Source organism: Oenanthe melanoleuca, chromosome 9 (genome assembly GCF_029582105.1).
Source record: "Oenanthe melanoleuca isolate GR-GAL-2019-014 chromosome 9, OMel1.0, whole genome shotgun sequence".
Classification (NCBI taxonomy): Eukaryota; Metazoa; Chordata; class Aves; order Passeriformes; family Muscicapidae; genus Oenanthe; species Oenanthe melanoleuca.
In genome coordinates, this window is record NC_079343.1 from 22,394,887 (window position 1) to 22,420,345 (window position 25,459).

At 44.6% G+C, this 25,459-nt stretch overlaps 1 protein-coding gene across 4 annotated transcripts in view; it reads left to right on the top strand.

The window, feature by feature from the left end:
• Positions 1–25,459, top strand: part of LPP (LIM domain containing preferred translocation partner in lipoma) — a 327,230-nt gene that overhangs the window by 146,978 nt on the left and 154,793 nt on the right. For all 4 annotated transcript variants that reach the window (XM_056498467.1, XM_056498470.1, XM_056498468.1 and 1 more), the window contains one exon: positions 16,226–16,348. In XM_056498467.1, coding sequence (XP_056354442.1) covers positions 16,226–16,348 — 123 coding nt within the window. The remainder of the gene's footprint in view (positions 1–16,225; positions 16,349–25,459) is intronic.

A 25,459-nucleotide genomic window follows, 5' to 3' on the forward strand; every position in this document is an offset into this window, starting at 1 on the left:
ACTTGTTCCCAGAATGGTGGTGAGGGCGTGGCGGTGGCGTGTTTGACAAATAAGGACATGAGCAAAGAGCCTTTTGCCACGTTGGCCTGGGCTCAGTTTAAAAGAGAAAGAAAAAAAAATTCTGGACGGGAAGAAAAATGAAATCACTGTTTGTCAAAGGGAAATAGATAGATCTGGGAGGGAGGGAGGCAGATTTTTATTATGTGTTTGCCTTCTAGTTTCAAAACAGGCATCTGCCGAGGCCAGGGAAAGCAAAAGGGAAAAACTCTGATCAGCTGCCTCTCAAGTACCCTGTTTGCTCTCAGAGAGGGACCCTCACTCATGGCTCTGGCAATTCCTGCCTTGCTGGCCAGGCAGGGATGAGATCTGCACAGCAGAGTGAAACGCCAGTCCCTGTCCCATGCCCCGTCCATGGAGGCTGTCTCAGGAGTCACGGGTGCTGCTGGCTTTGAAATTACCAGTTCTCTTTAGAGGTGAGGGTCAGAGCCCAGCATTTCATGTTGGGGCAGAATCTGGGTGGCTTAAAGCAGATGTGACCCTCAGCTGCCAGCTTGCCAAAGGCCACCTTGGGGAAAGATCCATTTACAGATCTCTACTAATTACCTGCATGTGCTGCATCTGCAGATGGGCCTGGTTTTCTTTTGGGATCTGAGATGCTACCACAGCATGGGAAGGAGAGGATTGTGTTGAGCTGGGATGGCATTTCTTTCCCAGCAACCCCCAGCTGTTATCAGTGTGCAAAAACAGGCCACAAAACACTTTACAAAAGAATTACCACTCTCTTCCTGATAAGGAAGCTGGTGCAGGGAAAGTGCTTTGCCTAGGTCACCAGGCTGACCAGTAGCAGGCTAAAAATAAGACTGAGATCTCCTGCATCCCAGAGCAATTCTGCCTGCTACATCCCAGAGCCTCATTATTGTAATAACTGCAGATTAATGACTAAACCCCATCAGTGCCTGAACGTAGGAACAATTTGGGATATATCAAAGTGGATGTCAAAAAGTGGCTTTAGGTTGGGGGTTAAAGTGAAGAAACAATCTGATTTTGAATAGTTGCATGAAGTATAATATAAAAAGTTTTAATATAGCAGTTCTTGTTTTAACCATCTGTGCTTGGAGGGGCTGCAGCTCCATGGGCAGGGAACTATTCCCACATTCAGACTTATTGAACTCACTGGTCATATCTTCCTGTTGTCATGTGCAGAAAATCAGCCAAGGGGCTCGAGTTCCTATTGGCAGGGAATTTTGGAAGGAGGAAAGCCGGGGCGCGTTCTGGAGGCGTGTGCGCGAGGCTGCTCCGAGGAGAGCAGACCTGGCTCACTCCTCCTCCGTGCTCACACCCCAGAGAAGGTGGGAATGTGCTGATAGATGAGAGAAGCAACAGCCTCATCCTTGCTGGGGAAGAGGCTGCCAGGTGTTTCTCTGTCTGACTCCGTGGCAGTGCCTCTGTGGGCTCTGACTCACTGGCTGGAGGGACAGCCAGGACACAGGAATTGTTGGGCTTTTGTTTTGTATTGTTTTTCAAAATTTATTTCTTAATTTTGCATGCACATTTTGGTAAATAGCTGGGGAGGAAAGAGTATGAATTTTGCCAGTGGGGGTTGCTGCCTTAGATAGCTCATCTCCTGTTCAGAGGCTGGGCTCTGCCTGCTGGTGCTGGGCTTGCTTTGAATCACCTGCCTTTTAGTGTCTGGAGAAGCTGAAAAGGCCAAAGAGAGCAGAACATGTGTTCAGCCTCCCTCTAGTGCTAGATTTTGTTAATCATCAGGGCTGTTGGCCTGCTTGTAGGTGCTCCCTGGTGAGGAATATTGGTACCAGAGGGCAGTTCTTGCTGCTGGTGGGGCTGCCTGACTCCAGGAGGGATCAGCATCTCCCAGAAACTGTAAATAAAGCCACAGTCTGTGTCCATTGCTTGCCATTTGAGATTCAGCTTTTGCAGATTTCTGTGACTTCTAAGCTGATTTATTAAAATCCATATGATAAGCATCTGCCTTTTGTCGAAATTGAAGCTGTGTCCAACAGTATAAATAAATTACCTGGTAATTTTAACCATCTTACTCAAACCTTGGCTTTTTATCTGTTTCTTTCCTGCCTTCCCTGTGTGTTTGAGAAACAAGAATGCTCTAAGTTAGACTTAAATAACATGTATGTTCTCTGAATATTTGAATGCTCACTGGGTCTCTACAGGTCAGTAAGTGTTTGCTCTATAATAGGGGTTTTTAGGTTCTAGGGTGAGAAAAATCAGTAATATAACATCTGTATATGTTGATGAATATTGGGATGCATGAGAGAGGAAATGCACAGATTTCTTACATGTGTGTATTTATATATTTACACCATATAGATATACGTATGAGAAATGAATCATGACTGGGGATATAGAGTAGACCTTCACATTATTTGGAGCAAGCATGCACATTTTATCCCTGTTCCTTTTTCATCCCTTTTTGTGGATAGCATGACTAGTAGATCCAGGATCACAAGTGAAAAGGAACACTGAGCACTTCTTTCAGGCAGCTCTTGATGCATCCCATCTTATACGCATGTTTATTTTACAATGCCAAACCACATTCTATTTTAAATCTTTAATGAACCTCTGTTCCCATCCATGTAACTTTCCAATCCTTACTCTCTGCAGAGTAGACAAAGATGCTTATTATAAACCACAAATTTTACTGAAAGGGTAAACTGGAAAAGTTTTAATTGTGCAGTGTAAGCCTGCCATTCATCTCGCTGCCTGGCTATTAATATCTTGGCAATGTTATAATGCAACACAGCCTTTAATAGCTGAATCTCTCAGCAAGGACTACAAAGTAAGCAAGAACCCAAACAGTTAACTGTGCTCATTATTTTCATCATGCCTATTACTGTGTTATTTAACGTGTTTGTTATGTTATTGTTTAATAGTCACCCAGCACATAGGATGTGCCAGGACCTGCACAGTTGTGCCTTCTTTGGGAGGAGAGCTCTGTGGCTGAGGCTGGGAGATGCTTTCAGAGATGAAACAGGTCAGCTTTTGATAATCTGCCATATAGCAGGTGATGAGATGAAAGAACAGAAGAAAACAAAAGCCTGGTGCATATCATGTGTAAATACAGGTATGGGACCTACTAAAAAGTCGTAAGAGGCAACAGAAAGGTCAGAAGTGTTGCTGCTTATGATGGTCAGAGCTGATCAAGGTAAATCCATTCCAGGTTAAGACACAGCACATGTGCCAGCTTGGGTCCAGACAGAAGGCTGGGCTACCCCAGTGCTGTGCCCAAGGCTACAAGCCCTGGTGAGCATCTCCTTGGTCCTGTGAGCACATTTCTGAGGGACATTGTCACCCTGCAAATGATGGAGTCAGCCACAGCTGGCACCTGCAGAGTTTAATCTGTAACCTGGATTATACCCATGGATAATAGAGGCGTGAATGTGGAAAGTAATAGTGGAGGCATGGAGAGCATGCAGAAAAAGCAGGCAATTTTATTCTGTCAGAGCTTGGCTGGTGACAGAGAAAAAGCAAGAAAATACATCATTGTATCTAAGGCAGAATTATTTAAGGAGAGGGAAGATAAAAAGATAATGAAGATGTGGGAATTCTCCTATCAAAGCAGATGAGCTGTGTGATGGGGCAGAGTAAGATAACATGAGCAATGCAGAAGAAGTTTTCATTCTTCTCTTATCTGAGTGCTCTTCAAGTCTGCTGTTGGATTAGCAGGTCCTAGGAAAAATCTCTTGCAAGATGGGATGCTCTTGTCTCAGATCCTGGGTAGCCTGTGTTGCATTAGGGAACTATAATGCAGCAACAAGACTAAAACAGACAGTAACAAGAAGGAATGCTAAAAACTGCAGCAGACAAATTATTATGCCTCTTCTGTGAAGCTGTCTGGAATTGGAAGATGTGGTTTAGAAAGTCAAAGTCTTTCCATGCATCTTGGGCATGGTGGTAGTCTGGAACGTGACAGAGCAGAGTCAGATTCCCACCTTGGGTTTGGTGCTTTAAGTACTGTAATGCTGTGCAGTGTAGAAAAGAGCTTTGGCCAAACAAGATAAAAGGAAATAGAACTCTACTGATTGGGGAATCCAGTTGTGGCCTAAATTCAGTTTTACAGCCCTGGAGTTTTTCAAAGAGTAGGAAAAACTTCATCCTATTTTTGACGAAAATTTTATCTGGCAGCAATGAGATGTGGATATGGAGAAGTTGTGAGAACATCTAATTTCCAAGAATGGAAGTGGCTGAAATGCTGGTTCCTGTCTCTGATTTTCAGTTTCCATTGCTGGTGAAAAACAGCTTCAGCTGCCATGAAGGGTGGTTTTGTTGTTAGAAAATGTTGCGTCTGTGAGGAGTGTGTGGCACAGTGGCTGAGCAGGCTGGAAAGTGGTAGAAATACCAATGAGAAATGTTACAGCCAGAGCTGAAAGAATTTGTTCCAGACATGATTTTAAGTGTCTGCTACCATAAAACTCCATCTTTGAAGGACCATTCTCCACAATTGTATTTTTCAATTTGTTTTGCTGATTAAAATGCAGGATGTTGATTAGCTTTAACACACAACAGGTAAGGGAGAGCGTCTGGAAAACATCATGTGATTGTTTTAGTATTGGTTTTAATGTTGAGAGAAGTAAAATAAAAATGTTTGAAAAAGCTGTAGCAACTCCCAAGTGTTGCTGAAGCCAGTAAGCAACAAAGGTGCTTTACAAACTGCTTTCATTGAACAGTCCCAAGGCACAGCTCCTTCCCTCTCCATCTCTGCATTTCTCTTTTGCCATGGGAACAGTCTCACCTCTTGTCACGTTCAAGGGCTGGCCTTCCTCTCCAGCTCCTGAGCTGCTTGCCCCTTCCTCCTTCTGTCTCTGGCTCTGCAAATTCTCCCAGTTCAGCCCTGCAGTGCCCCTCTCTGTGTTCCCAAAGGATGCCCCTGCTGAGGTCTGCAGGTAGCTGGGTGTCCCACGGGTGGTGGGGCTGCCTTCAGGGAGCAGCATGTGGTCACTTCTGAGGTTGGTTGAGCCTCTTAAAGACACTTAGGTCAGGAACACACTTTCAATGCTGAAGTTTGGCTTCTGTGGCTTGTTGGCCCCAAGCATAGATACAGTTAAATGGTGTTTTCCTGAGGTCTATTGTGTACTGGGGGTACCACCTTTTCTGATGTATGAATTCTAATTGAAAGACAGCACTATACATTACTTTATCTGCATGTGGAAAATATCAAATTAAACTTTGGGGCTCTCCCAGGAGGGTTCTGCACACTGTAGAATCTCTTTTAGGGCAGCAGAAATTATCCATTGTTCAGCTTTCTGTGTATTTCACGTCTCTTTTTTTCACCTAAGGTTCCCACCTAGGAGATGTGTAGAACATAAGGTGTCCAAACAAGGCAGTTGCTATTAAAAAAGAAATAAAAAACCATGGTCAGCCAGCCAAATCCAGTACCAGACACACATCTGGCAGCCTTGAAGGGAATGTAGAAGCGGGCCTAATGGTTTGGAAAACGAGATTGCAAATTTCTTGAAGGCAAGAACCTTCTTCATTGAATCAGACTGTGGGGTTTGCCCTGCTGAGGTCTGCCTGCTCCATGAACTGCAGCCACTAACCACCCCAAAAATGGGTAGACTGAGGCAGAGTCCAGATTTTCCTCTTCTCAGCTTTGAGACATATAGTAGATTTTTAACATGATTCATTTCCTCAGAAGCCAAACCCATGCCATTGACTTTCATGTAGTTTTATACATCCATTTTGCTGACATTTTGCCAGGTTCACTGGGAATCCTTGCAAACATTTTGGCACTCACCCCTTACTATTACAGCAAAACAAGCAAAGAAACTCAGAAATATGTTATATGTTTAATTCCTGGACCTAGTGCTTTCTCAGGCTGTGAAAATTGACCAGCCAATTTTAATTTTACTTTTTTTTCTCGTTGGTGATTTCCTAATAGCTTCACAGCTCATGCTCAGGAATGCTTTCTCAAATTCAGAGAAACTTGGCTGTGTGCTAAACTTCATTGAAGTTGATGGAACTTAAGCACACGTGTAAAATTAAGCACATGCTTATGTTTTATACAGTCTTTTTGCAGGTGACACAAACAGCTGCATATGGATTTCCAATATGTGATTAAGTTCCAAAAGGAGTTTTAGAAACAGTTTTAGTCAACCTTAATTTTCTGAAATTGGTAGCTTTAACAAAACCTATCTTTTTTGATTTAAATTGCCTGAGACGTGTGCCTTTTAAAAAGCTCTTTATTTAACTGTCACAATATGCAGTCTTGTGTGCGATAGAGTTTGTTCATGCAAATTTAATTTCCAGTTAAAGTGGTGCAAACACCAAGTGATGCCAGTAGATCTTTATGGATTGGCAGAGCTGTTTCTTTCTCACCTCTGTCGAGGTGGGGGCCAGCAGAGCCATTAAATTGTCAGCTGTGTCCTTCTGCCTATCCCAGATCATAAAGCTTTGCCTGGTCACCCAGGGAGACCAAAGGCATCCAGCCTTGATCCACAGACATCAAGAGGTGGAGAAATCTTGGAAGTTTGTTTTAACATGTAATTGCCTGCAGTGTTGGACATAAATGAGTATCTCTGTTATTTCTAAATGGAATTTCCCTAGCTTTGGCTTCCCGACTGCTGTGTGTTTTTCTGTTTTGCTAGATTGGACAGTCTCGTGGTATCTGGCATTTTCATTCTGTGAAACTCTTTAGATATTGCTATTGAGCTACTAAATCTCCTTTGTAGGTGAAACTGAGTGCTCTACGTGTCTCCTTTTCAGCTGTTTCTCTCCTTTTTTGGGGCGTCTCAAGTTCTTAAACTGCTGCCTCCCATACTGGACACAGTATGCCAGACTCAGCACAAGTGTTGAAAGAAGGGAAATCACCTTCAGCCCTGTGCTTTCCTTGTGCCTGGCAGGAGGTGGTGTTTGGTGTGGTTTTCCCCTCTGGGTATAAATCCAGAGTTGTGAGCCTGGGTGTGACAGAATGCCTTGTGCACAGGTGTGTGGGATTTGTGGCTTGTCAGACACATCCTGTGCTGTCCAAAGCATCCTCCTCTTACCTCTTTTCTTATGCCAGAAAAGGAAAGATGAAGATCACAACTTGGCCAGGATGAGAAGATGAAGGGAGTCTCTGCTCTTTGACATCACCAATGGATCTTTTAAAAATGAAACATTCATGTCATATGAGTCAGTGAGGTCTTCCATTATTGCAGTGGACACTTAATGAGCTGTTTGGTTTCTGCATTGATTAAACTTTGCAGCTGAATTGGGGTAATTGACTGCTCTTTGGTTATGGTTCCCCTTGGAGGCAGATGATGAAATATCCTCTATGTTCTCCTATTTCTCAGATTTTCTGTAAGCAGCAATACTCTGTGGGGAACATCAGCTTGATTCTGCTTGATGGCTAATTAAACATTAATTTGTGACTATATTGGAGCAGATTTTAAGTTGGTGGGAGAGTGGGCAAAGAAAGGGGAAACTCTTAACAGTCACCATAATTGTCAATAATGAGTCCTAATATAATTGCATTAATTAAAAGAAAAGGGATATATTCCCTGCTGCTGTAAAGTTAGTTAAAGTCAGTGAAAGTCGTGCTGGGTCAAAAAGACTTCATGGCCAGCTGTTCTTGCCCTGTGGACAGACAAGTAGTGCTGTCCTGCCCAAGGTGTAAAGAAAAAAATGATATCTCCCAGTTCTTATTGTATATTCTGTTGATGAACAGGAATGTTTCACAAATTCAATTTAATTCCCAAGGACGAGTAATTGTAACTCCACCCGGAGAATATTAAATTGCCTTGATGGAAAAAATAAACTGGTTTCATTATCCCTCTTCTCTCCCCACCTTCCCCATTCAGTTTTCAAATAACTTTGCCTCCTTAGTTTATTAATACACTTCACATCTTGCTGCTGATTTTGCATCTGGTAGCACTTAGCACAGACAAGACTCCCAAAGCTTTTGATCAGACATGTTAAGCAAACTCTCAGGGCTGTTGGGTCTGCTGCTCTGGCAGATGTTGGCTCGTGGGATTCCTCCTCTCTGTTCATCCCCTGACTGTTCCTTATCAAATCCATCCTCTTGCTTTCATGTGCTGAGGATTGTGGTGCCTTTCCCCATGTATTCTCTGGCTCACAGCATGAAGATCCTCTGGTCAGCTGAAGGGCATTTGTTGTTTTGCTGGTTTTTGGTGTAGAGGCTCAGAGAAGCCCTGCACTTTTAAAATCCCCATTTAGCCAACCTTAACATTTCCTTTATTTTCTTCTATGATCAAACAGACAAAAGCTGGGTGCAGGTTTACATGCCCAGGTGGAGGTGTCAGCCTGTGATGCACTGGGAGCTGGGTATCATCATCCTGAGGCAGAGCAGACAGGGCTGAGGGGACCAGACAGCACAGGATCTCTGTGTTGGCATCCCCAGTGTCAAGGCACCTGCAAGCACACTCCTGGGCTGCAGGGAGGATTTGTTGAGTGCTGTTTCCTGCATGTTCTTTAGTCCTGGTGAATAATTGCCTTCTGTTGTCCTCAGGGTGGCAAAGGGATGGGGAATATTGCAGCTCTTCTTGTGATCTATGGTCCGTGTCCCATCGAATCAACCAGTCATCCACTGCTGGTGTTTGATCCTGGGCTTCAGAGCATGCCCCAGGGCCATGGATCCTGTTGGCTAAGCTTCTGTGGTGCCCTTCCATCCTTTTTTAATCTCTGCTCATTCATCTAATATCCATGGCCAAATCCCTTGAGAGTTCTGGACTAACCACAGATGTTTGTGGCACAAACTTCCCTCTGGTGCTCGGGGCAGGAGTGCAGGGAAGGGAACAGAGTCCTGGATTATTCTGCTGCTCATCCACACTGGGGGCATCCTGACCCACCAACCTGCTGGTGTGGGGACTGGGGCCCTGCCCAGGATAAGCAGAGCCAGAGCTTGTTAAACAGTGATGGAAGATGATGACAGGCCCCACTGGCCCACAGTCCAGTTGCTAGCCACAGCAGTGGCTCAGACCCAGCCATGCCATATGAAATCAGGGCTGTCCTGCAACTGAATTGTGGCTGGAGCTTGGATGGCTTGGACAGGGGTTTGCTGTCTTCTGGAATGTTTTGTCAGGTCTCAGATGACAAATACAGTGAATGAAATGTCCTTTAAGGAGCTGGCTTGGCAGTCTTTGGTGGCCTGGAGGAGCTTGGTTGTATCTCTGAGTTTCAGCACCTCACTCCCACTGCTCTACCTGCATTCCCTTCCCAGGGCTGGTATCCAGCTGACAATAACCTCCTTGGGACAGGGATGTTTGCTAGGTATGGTCTGTCACACTGCTCTCTAGGGAAATATAAATCATTATTATCGTACAGATTCATAACTGCAACGAAGTCTTTGCTTTCTTTTATCTGTGCATCCCAGGAGGCTGAGTGCAGTTGGCTGTGATTTCTGTTGTCTCTGCTAAAAGAAAGCAAGAAATGGCTTTCCAGGTGTTGGGCCAAACCCTGGCACCTAGGGCTGTGGTCAGTTATGTACCTGCAGAGACTGGAATGTACCCACCAGCAGATGTGACTCCTGGCAGGTGTCAGCGGGTGGATAGAAAACACAAGTGGAGACTTCATATGAATGTCTCTAGAGGCAAATCAATCACTGGTGACCAGAGAAAAATGTAAAAGGCAAACACAGAACATTTTATATTTATTATGTATCTTGGAGTTCATATGTTTCTCCTGCTGCTTTTGAAATCCATGTAAACTCATAGCAACCACAGTGTCTTGCAGCAGAAATAGCTCTGCAGCTTAGCAGCATGTTGTGTGACAAAACACCTACCCCCTTCCCTTTGTTTTGAGACTGATGCCTCCTAGTTTCATGCTTTTTTATCTGCTTTCTCTGTATTTTTTCTTTTTAAAAATGTTTTTATTATTTGTCCTTTTCTTAAGCTTCCTACACCACAGTGAGTTTTCACATCAGTTGTTAAGGTTTTGTAAGATGTCTCCTTGCTTAACGAGTAACTTTCCTTCCTCTGCTTGTTTGTTTGCCCCAGCTGAAAGCCCATGCAGTTCTTTACCACACCTTGTTGCTTCAGAAATGAGTTCAGTCTGTATACCCAGTGCTATTTGTGTTTTCCGTGAGTGGAGAAATTGGATGTGGGACTGTGGCTACCCCAGACTGATTGCTGTAGGTGCGGCTGAGCACAGCTCCCTTTACCCCACTGTGCCTCCTGCAGTTTGTTGTGGCACAGCTGCTGCCATGAACTTTGCCAAAGGAAGATATTTGGCACATTCATTGGCCCTTTTTGGGACCATATAGGCTGATCTTTAGTAGATGATCACCCCCACCCTGCTCAAGCCCTGTTCCAGGTAGGCCTGATCTGCCTCTTTACAGTGAAATCTTCAAAAGTGGCCAGTCAAAGAAACATTGCTCAGTTAAATGACAGTGGCATCTTAGAGGCACCCAATGGTGCCTTGGAACAGCCCTTTTTAAACTTTTGAAGTGTTTTCCTTTGGTCCTGCTTATATCCAGCAACATAAACCAGGTAAAACTATTCTGTGCCTGAAAAAATGAAAGAGCAAGGGGAAAAAATAAATCAAAACCTAACTTCCCTTTGGCTTTTATCCTTTATGTCATCAAAAGACTAAAAAGGATATTTCAGGCCTGGCTTCAGCCTGATGGAACAGCAGGGAAGTTCTTTTCTATTAGATCCTTGATACAATCACATCTGGTGAAATCACTGTGGTCACATCTGCTGAAATCTTCCATCATTTCAGATTTGTTTCAAAAGACTAAATCTTTCTGTTTTTAAAGGGCACGACTTCTTTTCCAGCCCTCCTTGGTGCCTGGAACAGAGATTAGGCATCAATCAAGCATCTCAGACCCCCCTTGCCCTGAATGCTGCAGTCAGCTCTTGTCTCCATGTGCGTGCGTGGGGGGGCAGCCTCTTGGGACTGTTTAAATTTACATTAGGGAATTTGAAAGAAACTGTTTACACTTGTCTGTAGGCTTAGAGGAGAATAGACACAGCAACTCTTAAGGGTGCTTCATATTCCTGATAGATGCCCTTCAGTATGCATCTTTTTTGCCCCTGCAGTGTCTTTTGGAGCTTTAGATGGCTTTTGTGACCTTGGAAAGAAGAGTGAATAAGAGACGAGGTAGCTGGGGTGTGTGTCTGAAAAGGACCTTGCCTCTGGCAGTGATATTGTTAGAGAAAGTGCAAAGAAAGAGAAAAAAAAGGAAAAACTAAACACAACTCCCAGCCTGAAGTATATCAAGACTGAATCACTTCTTTTCTTCTTCCTGGTTAACATTTCTCCCAGCCTCTTCTTGTCAGTACAGTGGATACTATTGACATCAAACACTTTTCTGTCCCTCACCTGTCCCCAGCTAAAATAGGAAATAAGAACTGCATCCTTCTTGCTCTGTCTGCATTCCTGTCTAAGCCCAGTGCCCAAGGAGCATAAGGAAAGGCTCACTCCTGTTGTATTTGCTCTTCCCACCTCCTCAGAGCCTATCCCAGGATTACAACAGCCTGCAGTGGGTGGCTGCCATGGGTGCAGCCTGGTGGAAGCTGTCAGTGGGCACTGAATTTATCAGCCCTACTACCTCCTCTGTGGCTCACTGGCTTTTACTGGGGGAAAAGACAGTAGTGAAGTCTTTCAGGGCAGAAGTACTGATGTGCTATCTACTTGCTCACAACTCCTGATTTGTCTAAATTCCGCTTGCTCCCCTTGTTACTTTTGTCCTTCCTTTGCCCCAGAAGGCTTTTCTGCTTTTCCCTGTTCTTGGATATGTAAATGCAAGAAGTGTTGATGTGTTGCAGCTCAAAGAGAGCTCCCAAGAACCTCAGGCTCCCAGTAAAACCAATATGCCAGGAGCAGAAGGCACTGTGGGCCCCCAGCTTTGTTTGAGTCATTAGCTGTGACCTTTCCTGATATCCATGGTGTTCATCTCCAGTCTTTCACCTGTGAGTTAGGAGGTTATCAGTGACCTGTGACAGCATGGCATGTGGAGTGAGCTGATGCTACGAGAAAGGTTGTGTGTTTAGCTGCAGCTCTGCTGTCTTGGACATGTCTGCACAGATAAACCAGCTCTACATTTCCCACAGATGACAGCTCACGTTCCTGGGACACAGTTCAGAGGATGAGCTGGCCACAGCACTCAGGAAACATGCAAATGTGCTGAGCCCAACCTCTGTTAGACAAGACTTGAGGTGGATGGGGAGACAGTGGATATTGATGCTGGAAAATTGCACTGCAGTGAGAAAAGTCCTGATGCTCCCAAAGTATTCAGGAGTTTGGCCATTGCCTTGTGTTGGTAGAAAGCATATGCTGGGGCTCTGGAGGTACTTGCAGCCTGCCACCCATGACAGCAGGTTGCTGCTGCAAAGCCACTCTTCATGTTTCCCTGACACAGCAACACCACCTGGCAGCCCACACTGCACCTCTCATCCCAGGGGATAATGCCTGGCCTGAGCTACAGCCCTGCAAGGCAGCAAACAGGGCATGGAGAGAGGGGAAAACCGAATAAAAGAGACAGCTGGGCCTGGGTAGGGAAAGGAATTTGGAGCAGGAGCTAGGAAGGACATCTGGGAGCCAGATTCTTCTCTTTGAGCCCACTGCAAGGAGCTGGCTTGGATAAATGAGAGACGTTCTTGTTCCTTTGCTGAAAGTTGCAAAATATGATAGGAGGAGGTGATCTAGGGTTGTAGGAAGAGGTGATATCTAAGGAAATCATTGTGCTTTTCATGTCTTTTAGCCTGGTGAATAGTCTTACAACCCTTTTAGCACAGTGAGGCAAAATTTGAGACCCTGCGTTGATGTATGCACTGCATGTTCTATAATGAATGTTCCTTGGAGTGGTGTGGGGGGACCTGTGCCACTGACTGCTGTTGGGTTTTAGGATTAGCAAAAGTAAAGGAAATTTTTTTCAGAGCAGAGGGGTCGATGGGGCTCAGGAGTGGATTACCATCAGAGCTGCTCTGAGCTGCACACCAGGAATTCAGGGGCAGACAAACAAGCCAAGCAGTGAAGCTCTCTGCTGTTTTTCTCTCTTTTGACTCAGAGCAGAGACTGAGCCAGGGGATAGGAGTGTAGGCGTTGCAGAAGTTCACGTGAGTGGATAGTCTCTGGCATGAGTAATTTGTTGGACTGGGTTGGCTTAGGTTTGCTTTTTGTCGAGCTCACGTTGGCTGAGCCAAAGATAGCATCCTTTTTCTTTTCAAACCCATTTTTCCATATTCTTCTGGCTGGAAGAGGGGGCGCACAAGTGACATGTCTGCAACAATGCCATAAATCCAGACAGAAATAGAATGAGCAGTTCCCTCTGGTTCCGGTGTTTGTATCTGAGCTTAACCAGCCCGGGCTCCTCGCAGCGGAGCCGCGTCTGTGCGAACCTGCTGCCTTGGGACCTGGCGCTCGGCTCTTGTTCCAGAACAATATCATAAAACTTTTACAGCAGCGTCACGACAAAGAGCATGGGAAGAGGAATAACTTAACCCTCTCTTGCTGAAGTTGCTGTATCAACTGCTCCAGTTTGCCCAAGCAGCAAATCCTTCGGTTGAATATAGAACGCTGTGGGGAGAGAGAAAATTCAAGATTTGTAGGGATGGGGAAGAAAAAGCAACCAGAAACCTGTCTTTGTGAGGATTACCACTTCTTAAATGTCTCTAAAGTCCATTTCTGCCCCAGTAGGCCCTGGCACTCATCAGCAGTGTCATTTGTTGGCACTGTTGCACTGCATTATATTCCTGCATTTGTAGAGTTGGGCTTTTAATCTATGTTGATTATGTTTTAATTGAATAAATAAATCAGAGCCCAGAATCAATAGAGAGGCTTCTATGTTGTTTTATTTTATTTTTCTAGGTTTCCTAAGGACATTTAACTTTTACAACCTTATAACTTGTTCTGCAGCATTTGCTAGTCAGCTATTGCATAATTGTTCTGGGGAATGAGAACCTGGGAATAATATGGCCCAGAAATGCTAAGAAGCAGAAATTAAATTGGCTGATCTTCTCATCTGCCACCATCCCTTCTCTCCAGGGTCAGGGTACCACGCAGGTCCTGTGTGGACTCCAGTGTTATTCCTGGGTTTGCCATTGACTTGATTTATCACCTCACATGTTGGGGCCTTGGATGCCCTTTGCATCTCCCCTCTCATTCCAGGCTGACTTTTGGCTGCTTAGCTTCAAAATTTTCTGGAGTAGAGCAATCACAGATTTTCTGTCTGAGAAGCCTGTGGCACTTACAGGCCAACAACTGGAAGATGTAGAAAAACCAAACAAGGGCCATGAAGTGGAAAAGAAGTTGTACTTTTGCAGATTTAAAAAAAAAACAGGTGCCTGCAGTTAGCCAGGAGTAATGGTCTGGGCTAATTCCTGTAAAAAATATTACCTTTTTGAACAATGGTTTGGATGGAAAGATTTTGGCTCTATAATAAAAATAGGCAAGAAAAGTTTCTAAGTATTTTCTAACCTGACTCTCAGCCTTTTAAATGGTGTGTTCTTGCATAAGCCACACTGGAACTTCCATTTTCTTGTTAGTCAAGCCAAATATATTGTAATCCAATAAGATTTAATAATCATTAGGAGCTAATGGATGCCTCAGCATGTATAAGTTTGGCAGATCAGAGGCTGCCCACTTTGCATAGCCTGTCTCTCTTTGACCAACTTGCCATTTTTGTGTCAGATTCATGACTGGGGAGTTCTTTAAAACAGGTCATGATTGACTGCGCCTAAAATGAAATTTAAATAAAAATTATCTGAAATGGCCAGTGAGCCAAAGGAAAAGGTAAATTTTTGGCTTGGAAAATTGAAGTAACTTGGTGAGAGTGGAAGCAAACAGAGCTGGATTGTCTGTGGGAAGGTGCTGGTATGGTCTGACCAGCTTTTACCGTTGAAATTAGGGCAGTTGTTAGGTAAGTTTTTAGTATTTTTATTACTGACAGTGTCAAGCTCTGAATGAGTTCTTCTGCACAGAAGTCTCTAGTTGCATGTACACGGAGAGACTCTGTCCTGTCCAGGGGATTTGCAGGCAAGTAAGACAGGGAAGAACAGAGTAGAAATAACTCAGGTTGAGAAAAGACTTTCAGTGTAATATTTGACTTGATTCAAGAGCTTTGGTTTCTGTGTTTGCCCTGGTGGTGGCCTGGCTCAGTGGGACTAGCCCCTGGCACCTACTCTGTCCATGGCAGGGATCCTCAGCTGGTTTTCTTAAATTCCCCATTCCTAGTGCAGCTGCCTAATTCCCAAAGCACTGAAAATGTTGAGGAGGATGTTCCCTAGCCCTTACCGGACTTTGTGCCCTTTTGAGAGGTCCTTCTGTTGGGTTGGGCTGAACAGCACAAAAGTCCTTCCCAGAGGTTTTGGATTAGGTTGATTTCTCAAAAATAAAACATGTGAATGAGTCCTCTTTAAAAATGCTTATTCTAGTGTTGATTACAGTGCTGCCCTTAAGCATTGGCTTAAGGTCTGGGTTGAGTTCTGGGTTCTGGGTTTTACTTGTTGAGATGAGTAATGGTGGTGGTGAAAATTCAAGTCTCTTCCCTTCCACGTGAACAACCCTACCAGGCTGGGTACAAATGGGACTGGGCTGTTTTGAAAGCAGAAAGAAAGCAAAATGTATTGAATTAGGGTTCTTGTCTGCATGTTGGCATTTGCTCTGGACATGGGCTTTCCTGCATAAAAGCCTTTTCACAAGGACCTCACTTGTTATTTTGTGACTGCTTGTTTCAAATCACACCCTTCACCTTCAATCTGCTAGAAATGGATTGAACTTTTTCACTCCTCCTTGAAGGAGCTCATTTTTCAGATGGAATTTGTGAAGAAGTGTTGAATCAGACAGGTGCACCTACCAAGAATTAATTTAAAATAAGAATAGGTGCACCTGGCCAATCACTGGGTCCTGTGGCTTGAGATGAAAACATTGCAGAAGAGATGCTCTCAGGATCCAGATGCTCCAAGCCTGTCCCCAGCTTTGTCTCTCCAGACAGGCATCCTCTATAACCCATCTTCTCCATCTCATGGTGTGGGGATTGTCCTGTCTCTTCAGCTCAGCAGATTGCTGAATTGCTAATCCTCCAATCAGTTTTACACAATGGGACCCTTGTGGCAAATACGTGAAGAAAAGTCCCAAAGCAGCATAAATTTCTGTGAGATGGAGGCTTGCTGTTAGTTCTGGAGGGAGCTATAGGATTTCAGCATGTTTGTCCCTGAGTTATTGCTGGGCATGGGCGCAGCTCCATGAGGACAGTAAGAATCCATGTACCAGGCCAAGTGGTTTGAATAACTGGAACTTTTCTTTCTTCTTTCAGGTGAATCCTGGTGGCAAGACACTTGAGGAGAGGCGGTCCAGTTTAGATGCAGAAATCGACTCTCTGACCAGCATCCTGGCCGACCTGGAGAGCAGCTCCCCATACAAACCTCGGACTCAACAGGTTAGTAAACACACAGTGGGAGAGGGGCCAGCATCAACTTCTGGAGTCAATTTGCTAAGTGCTTGGTATTTGCTGCGAGAAGGCCTGCCAGTTCCTCCTGATAGCATCCAGATGTGGCTGTCAATGGGGAGGAGGGCGCAGCTGCTCTGAGGGGGCACTGGCTCAAAAGCTGCCGCACCTCTGAGCAAAGGGCCTCTGATCCCGACTGTCAAATCGCCACTGAGATTGTTCAAAAAATACTTGCAAAAAATGGCATTTCATTTGCCTCCACTTTCAACCAACAATGACTCGTGAATTAAAACCTTTTTGGTTCACAAGTACTTTTGTGCTTTTATTTTCTTGTTGTTTTTCTGTTCTGCTAACTTGTGTCTGTCGCGCTGCCAGAAGGATCCAGATATCCGCATCTCATGAAGTGCCTTGGATCAGAGCTCAGCTGTCAGGGTGGCTGTAGCCCAGCAAGGCAGACTGGAATTCACACTTCTCTGCTGTGTCTAGACGAGGACTGCAGGGGTGACAGCGACTTGGCTAATTTTTGTCACTCATCTAGGTAGTGCTTGAGTGGAGCTATTTAAGTTCTGGTGAGATGTCGTTTATTTATCAGAGGAGTGGTGACACCCCAGTGGCACTTCTAAAAGGACAGTTCTTGAGATCTCATAAAATCATCCTAGATGTGTTTGTGCCTTGTCTTTCCTTCCTAGTCTCATGACTGGTCTCATTTCTTACATGTGTGTGGGTCTGTAAGCTGTATATGGCTGTATGTATGCTGTATTTCTCTCACTAAAGCCCCAAAAGTCAAAAGTATCAAAGAGATAGGTGAGTGATGTATGCACACCCACCATCCATACAAGCCTTCGGTTTGTCTTTTTTGGTTGTTTTCATTGCTCCATTTCTTTTAGCTGAGAAGTGATATCTTTGTAGCAGAACTAAAATAGTGATTGGAATCTATTTAGATTTGCTTCTCTTCAGGTCTTCAAATGGAGCAAAAGCAGAGTGAAATCAGATTTGTGCTCTTTTGAAAGTGTCCCCCTGCACACAGTGGCTCTGGGTTTCCATCCTTTCTGCAGGGACCTCCCTATAAACTTGTCTTTCCTTTTAGTGGCATGTGCAAAGTTATTGCATAAACTTGCAGACTTGTCCTTGAAAAATAGTCTAATTTGGGTTAGTCAAAAAGACCAACAATGTAAACCAGATACAGTTCAGCCCTTTTCCCAGTGGGGTTTTGTTGTGATAAACAAGAGGAGTTCTGCTGAGGCACTGTGGTGAATAACCCTTGTTCAGTTTGTTTGCATGGGCCAAACACCCACCAATGCACACTGTTACTGGGGAATGCTTTATAGACTCCAAACACTGCAGGAGTTGAGTGGAAGAGATTTGGGCTCCCCATTTTCTTCAGCAACACCCACAGTCAGCTCTGACATCTTTATGGGGACAGCTAACTTCTGTACCCATTTCATGGAGCATCTGCAGTTTGCTGACAGTGCTGCTGACTGTTTCCTGATGCTTCTTCCTTTGGGATCCAGGGTTCTGTGAATAGGTTGTTTTTTCATTTTTATTTTACTCTTTTATCATTAAATGAAAAAAATTAAAAATCAAAGTGTTAAAGTGCAAACTTCTGCAGATATATTTGAGTTTCTGGAGGATTTTGAAGTCATAACCCAAGTCTGGGACTTGATCTGACTTCTGAATCTCATCACCCTCCAAGATGATGTGCTCATTCCCATTCATGCACATGCTTGTTCCCATGGCTTTCTGCCACAGCTCGGGTGGGGGCTCTGCAGACTTGTCACCTGCACCCAGGAGCACCTGCATGGTGAGGCTGCACACTGTGTGGTCTGGTGGGCAGAGGAAGCTGAACTGCATCCCTGGGATCAAATGCCAACTAGATTTGTTCAGTCTATGTGACTTTTCAGCATCTCTTTGTTAATTTAATGATGTCCTGTAAAAAGTACTGCTACAGCAGCTTCCAACTACAGCTGTTAGAGAAAGAAAATGCCAGAGTTGGATGTATCATCTGCTGTAATTAAAGAGTACTCAAACAAGTCCTTGAAAGGTGGAACTAGAACGTAAAGCTTTGATATTTTCCTTTGTTTGATCTGTACTAAGTATTAAAACTGGTGAGTCATTTGATGGTCTTATAGTAGGATAATAGATTAGGCTGCAAATTGTAAGGTACTTACTTAGAACATCAGCACATTTATTGGATTACACCTTAGCTGACCTTCCCAAATTTATCAGGATAATGGCTGCAGATAGGAAAAGAGAGCTATGACTTGTTTTCAGAGATGTTTTCAGTTGTGCTTACACAGTTAAAGCATTACAATAATTTTATAGGAATACCTTGCCCTTGGGGATACTCTTGTTTTGGAATAAGAGAAATTTTATTGTTACGTTTCTTTTTTATATTATCTTCAAGACAGTTTTAAAGGAATGTAAGATAAATCTTAGCATAGTCCTCTCTCACTGGGGTAAGAGTGATAGCAGGGTAATGACAAGCAGTTTATTTAACATGGCATCAATTCACACAAAGGGGAGCTCTTTTGATCCTTGGTACAAGTTCAAAATTGCAAAGACACACACTGCACCAGGGGGTGCCTCTGACACAGAGGGGTGTAATGTTTCTCAGAAAGGGTGGGCCAACATCAACCCCAGACAACATCCCTACCATCCCTGCACTGCTGACCTGGGTGTCACTCTGGTAATGAGTGTGCCAGGCAGATGACAAGGACACTGCCATGACCTGAAACTAACTACCATTAATAGAAGTCAGGGAGAGAGTTTGGACACCTTGGACACCTGTGGTCAGCAGTGCCCTCCTGGTACCCTGTGGTCCTGCCTAATTCTAGGCAGGTGTTTAGGAAAGCAAAGGTGATCTGGGATGAGTCCATGTATTGCAAGCAGAAGTCTCTCTGAATCACAGAAGCAGTCAGAAGTGATTAAATGCAAGTATTTTTTCTTTTCAAAATTGCACATACCTAAAAGGGCAGAAAATTACAAGATTAGATCATCATCTTTAGCCTCAACAGAGCAGCATCTAAGGATGTGTTCTGTCATGTGAGGTGGTGTAGGAGAGACTGTATTTAAAGAATTAAGCTAGGACTGAAGTTTTAGAAAGGATCTACATGACCTTCACCAGCATGACCAGTTCTAGCCCTCTGGTACAGAAAATTGAAATGGTACAAGATGACCAACATGATCTCAAAATTGCCATGACTGCAGTGGCATATGAGGTTTAAATTGCTGCAGATGTTTTGTTGGAAGAACTGCAGATGCATTATGAAAAAAATCTAATTAATATTTTCCTCCTGTTTGGTGCAGTTTGGAAGTACTAGTGTGATGAGTAAAGTACAGAGCTCTTCTTGTGTAGCTGTATGGGCTTCTGTGTACATATCACACCTTCTAAATTGCAGTAATTCATTGGAAAGTTCAGAGGCAGAGAACCCACTGTATCTTTCGTTAGTAAAAGGAGGCATTAGTAAAAGACATTAGGTGCATAATTTCCATGAATAGGAGCAGGGGCAAGTCATAAATTGTGTGAGCCCCCTAAGCAGAGTCCTAGTGAATGCTGTGGTCATCTGGCTTCTCTATTAAAGGGTGTTTTCCCCAGTTTTTACCTGTTCTGCTTAAATCCTTGCGTAAGAGATCAGTGCAGCAAGATCTTAACAAAAAAAAAACCACCCCAAGCCAAACATGCCAAATTTCAGCCCATAAAACAAATGTTTGCATTTTTTAAAAAACAAGAAAACTTTGTGACTCTGGAGAAGGGCTTCCAGCAGAGACTGGGAAAATGAAATACTGGAAATAGCAGCACATGTAAGCTCAGGATTTTTTGTCCCTGCTGTGAATTATGTATTGAATGATGATTGCTTTGTCTGGAATTGGACACCTACCTTCCAAAACTCTTGAGTTTTATCCTGAATTTCCAAGAGAATATCTGTTTGGCAAAATAGCACTTTGTGGGAGGTGTACCAGGTAATAAGATGTACCTAGTCTGATGTTATTTAAGGTTTTTCTAAAAGCAAATGCTCTGTGGCCAAAATTTGTGAAGTCTTTAAATAGCAAAAAATCTTGTTTGACCATGCACCATGGTCAAGATGAAATCTACTTGTGTACAGCTCTTGGAGGCAGCTTGATCCAGAGGGAGCTGGGCTGGCACTCTGGAGACCTGTTTCATTCCCAGCAATCACTGCTGTGCTAAATGACCTTCAATGTAGTGTTTCCCCTCTCCTTCATCTCAAAATCTCTTCTGTCCTTGTAGCTTGGCAACCGCTGCGATGTGATTTGCCTCTTACTCCCCGTGTGCATGGCATGTAGCAATGTGGAACCTTGGTCTGGGTTGAAGGCCTTTGGGTGATGTGGTTGTGCAAACAGGTGGGAACATGAAGGCACAGTTAGGCAAGATACCTAAAGATTCATGCCTGCCTCTGTGTCATTGCCCCAGTGCTAGACATCTGTCGCTATCCAACACTTTAAGCCAAAGTGAGCTCTATTTTGAAGGAAAAGAGGCTCATTCTCAATGTGAGCTACAGAATAATAAAAATAGTAAGAAAATTAAATTTAAAAATCAGTGATACATTTTAATGAAGTTTCAAGCATACTGGGAAATAATGTTCTGTAATGACTGGAATTTAAAAGGGATTTAAATGTTTGGCAGTGCTGGTGGTTATCCTGTCACTTCTTTTGATAACCATTTAGGGATAATGAAAGCAGAGAAAAGGCAATGGACATATTTTTTTGCAGAGTGGTGGGACAGGATTGAACAGTTTCAGCTGTGCAATGGCAAGCCAAAGCAAAATATTGAGTTCTGAAGACTAAACAGGGAAGAATGGTCTCTTCCCTGTGAATTTCTAATTGCCCCACTCACAGCTGTGTCAGGAATGCACGGCCGAGAGTCCAGGTGTTTTATCTTGGTTTATGCAGAGCTGGGTCTTCAACCATGATTAAAGCTTCCAACCCAGCAAGGGGAAGCACATTCCCTCAGCTTTGAGAAAGATCCTTATGATTGCTTTTGGTTTGAGCTGTGAGGCTCTATGAAAAACAGATCACTGAATCTGAACTCAAAGCAGTCTTTGCAAATTTGCTGCTCCAGGCTCAGAGTCAGTTTCATTGTTCCTGGTACTTGCCTGAGCCTGGCTATTTAGGTTGGTTTGCACCAAAAGGGTTTTGGAAGTGCAGTCCACAGAGTATGTTACAGAACTCCAGTTGCTGTCAGGAATGTATTTGTTTCTTTTAAGAAAGAAAATTTAAAGTTACAAGCAGATTGAAATTGATTTGGTGGGTTCAGAATGAATTCCTCCCTCCAGTAGCATTTATGTGATGGAGAGTTTTATGGTTCCTCAGTTATGGGACTCAGGGGGATATGGCTTTTTCAGATGTTCTGTTTGGGCTGAAATGGATAGCTTAGCTTCTGCCATCTTCACATATGATATTTGAGGTAAATAAAAGTTTCCTGGCCTCATTCTGCTGGTCTGAGCACTTCTAACTGCTGGGCATCTGCACAGCTTTGCCAAAGAGTCTTCAGTATCCAGCAGCACAGCACAGTAGCCTGGCACTGCCTTCCCACTTGCAAAGGGCTCTTTATATTTGTTCTCTTGGAGTGCATTTTGGGCTTTGCAGGCATTTGAATCTCTTTGTTGTAGGACAGAGGAGCTCAGTGGAAATAAGCTCATCTGCTGAAACTGAGAAGCATCCACAGTCCATCCTAAAGGGTTGGTGACCTTTTAGTAGGACCATCCAGCTACTCCAGAGCTTTTGTGCTATGCACTGCTTTTCCTGAAGGCTGTGAGTGCTGCTGTTTTGCTGACTTGGATGGCTCACATGGACACAGAGGGGTGGCAGTGGCTCACTGCAGTGTCCCCAAGCTGGTGTTGAGCTGGCGAGCTCCAGCCCTTGCACAGCATCAGATGGCTTGTGCAGACTCACTGCTGGGTGCTGACTGTGGCTGTTCTCAGTGGGCTGTGACACTTTGCCATAGTCATGGACATCAGGAATTGCATGGGCTGTTCTGAAGATGGGGTCACCTCTGAGAGCTGTGCTCCTGCTTCTGGCTGCAGCACGCTGTCTGGAAAATCCGAGTGGATTACTGAAAGTAGGAAAAGAAGCATCCCATCTGGAGTCATTTCAGTAGGTTCCTCCCAGCACAAAACCTCTCCATCCTCATGTGGTTCCCCTCTCCAAAGGCAGAGTGACATTCCCACCCCGCGTGGGTGGGTTTGAGATGGTCCCAGGGTTGGACCTTTGTGGGAGAGCCACTGTGGGTGCACTGGCTGTGAGCAGCACATTTCTCCTGCCATCCCTGACATGTCTGCAGGCTGGAGCGTGCACAGGATGCTCAGCCATGAATGTGTGAGTTGGGAGGCATAGCCAAGAGATGATTTAATGTATGTTTGGATTTGGTCTTTCTCTATAAGAAGGGAAACCTTCCTGCAGTCATCAGCTCCAGCCGATGCGTGCAGCAACTGATGCTGCTCTGATTAGCAGATGCCTGAATCGGTTGCATCTGCTGGTATGTATTAAACCTTAATCCTTTTGATAAGAGCATGTCCGTGAAGATTTTTAAAGAAAGTTTTCTGAGATCCTGGATTATCAGCCTGTCACAGATGAACAGGATAAGAGTGACCTTTGCAGGGTATTATTTCTTCCTCTTGTACTATCATCAGAGCAAAAATAAATCAGCACTACTCCTGCTGTTTCTTTTTCTGATATATAATCAAGTTCACAGAAATATCAGTAAGGTTTTCTTTTCCATTTTTCCCTTTCTCTTTTTCTGCATCCATTTTGGTTTTCTGCCTACGTGTTTGGCTAAAACTTTAGATGACAAGTAGTGTTGGATATATTGGACTTTAAAATGTGTGCAGGCATCTCAAATTTGTATATGGATAAAGATAAACATTTACTTTGGGAACAGTGATAAAAAGCAAATAGAAGTGCATAATTTGGTCTTTTTCTCATTCCGCATTTGTGATTGTTTTGCTGTGAGTGGTTGAGAGCTGGGCTCTTATTCTCTAAAGCTTTTCAAGGCCTTCTACCTATTGTTATGTTTTGTTTTCTGTCTTTTTCCCCACAATGGGACTGAGCCACTGTAAGCCGTCATCTCAGGAAGCCTGTCATCATTTCCCCATCCTTGCATTTTGGCGCTCGCTGTGGTTTGGCACTCTCCTCAAAGGGCTGCGGCGCACTCCACGAGCTGTCCGTGTGTCCAGCCAGCAAAGAGCAGCTGCCTCTGGGGCAGGAACCTGTGTTTGCTTGGGACACAGCCTCTGCTCACCCTCTTGCATGGGTCGATGCATCCGAGTGCTTCAGTGGCATCACGTTCACCACCATGACAGCAGCCCTGTGAAATGGGGAACTGCACTGGCTGTCTCATGGGCGGGGGAGGAACCTAGGCACTGGCAGATCAGATGACTTGGTTTGTGCCTGAGTCACCAGAGGAGCTGAGGCCACACCATGGGCACCCTGTCATGGATTTATCTTCATCTCATACTCCATGGGCAGAGTGTGTGTGAGAACACCCCCTGTCAGGAAGATTTAAAGAGGTCTGGGTGTGGGGTTGATTTCCCCATGTGTGGCAGCCACTCTTCTGCCCAGTACCTGCCAAGGAAATAACTGCAGCATTTTGAAATGAAAGCACAGTTGATTAATTCTTCCTACCCAGCACCCACTGGTGTCCAGCAGTTGGCTGCACCCCACATATGGTTTGATTTCTGTGCCCCCTTTTAAGTGGGTCTGTGGGAGGGGTATCTGTGTGTAGAATTCTGTGGCTGGGGAGGAGGGATCCCTCAGATCCCTTCTTGGGGAGCTGCAGGGAGGGGCTGGCTGTCCTTGCCTGGCCCATGGGCTGGCCCCACTGCACACGTGCACAGCGAGCTCCATGCCTGCTGCGTGTCCTGCAGGCAACTTGAACTTTTGCTCTTCCAGACTGTGCTGTAGGATCTCTGACCTGGAACATGGATTGTTTGGCTGACACACACAGACAAATGCCAAGGCTAATACTAGGGGGAGAAGGGAAGTGAGGGGGGGCAGTCAGGAGAGGTAACAGATGAGAACAGGAAGGGTCAGAGTCCGCTCAAGACGCAAGACACAAGTCCATAGGAAATCAGGCTTCCTTTGCTCTGCTCTCTATGGTTTCTGTTCCTTTTGTGTTGTGTTTTTCTCTTCTGTGCTCAGGAGGAACCAGCTGCATTTCCCTCCCTGCTAGGGAAAGGAAATCGTTCAGCGCCAAGGGAACAGCACAGCAACTTGTAGAAACACCTGCATGGCAATACATCACTTGGGACTTTGCTCCCACTGTGCACTCTGCTGGGCTAATCCCCAGCCCATTTCCACCAAAATGGGAGTGATGACTTTGTGATTCCTGCATCACCTCACAGCAAGGAGGGCATTGCCTTGGTGTGCTCCAAATTGGTTGGAATCTATCCAGAGACCATTGCAGGGCAGGTATAGATCCTGTTGATGGGAGTTCCTGTGGAATTCTTCTCTTCAGAAGAGGAGGGCAGCTGCCTTCTGCAGTGGTAGTTTCTAAATACAATTTGAAAGGTGGAGGCTTAAACACACTGGGAAGCCCTGGCATTTAAAGTATGGCCTTTGTGAGTTTGTCCTTTATTGCTGCCTGTTTGCAGGAGTGCTTGCAACTTTCCATGTGTTTATCCTTGTTGTGCCCTGGGGTGAGAGAAGTTTGGTTCCTTTGTTCTGCAGATGGAGAACTGAGGCATAGAGACCTTGCAGCTCATTGTAAAACAGGGCCTTGGACAGACATCAGTGACATTCTGGGATAGTGTTGTCACTCACTGGTCCATCCTGTTCTCCATGGTCTGTTTTTCTGAGGGTCTGCCCTGCCAGGGAGGGAGGACCTCTCACTGGAGCCCTTGCTGGCCATTCCAAAGGCAGATCAGATCTATTCACAGCCCCATTTCAGGTAGGGCCACCTCTAAGGACCTAGAGCTCCACAGAAAAGTGAGACCTGGCCCTGTAATTTCTACATCAGACTCTGCTATCAATGTGTAAATAAACCTGATCCATTTGTAGCCTGAATATATCTCAGGATTGTTCCAAGATGTTCTAGTTCAAAACCTAGTTCATTAAAGTAAGAGGCAGAGGCATCTGTGAATGGTTTGA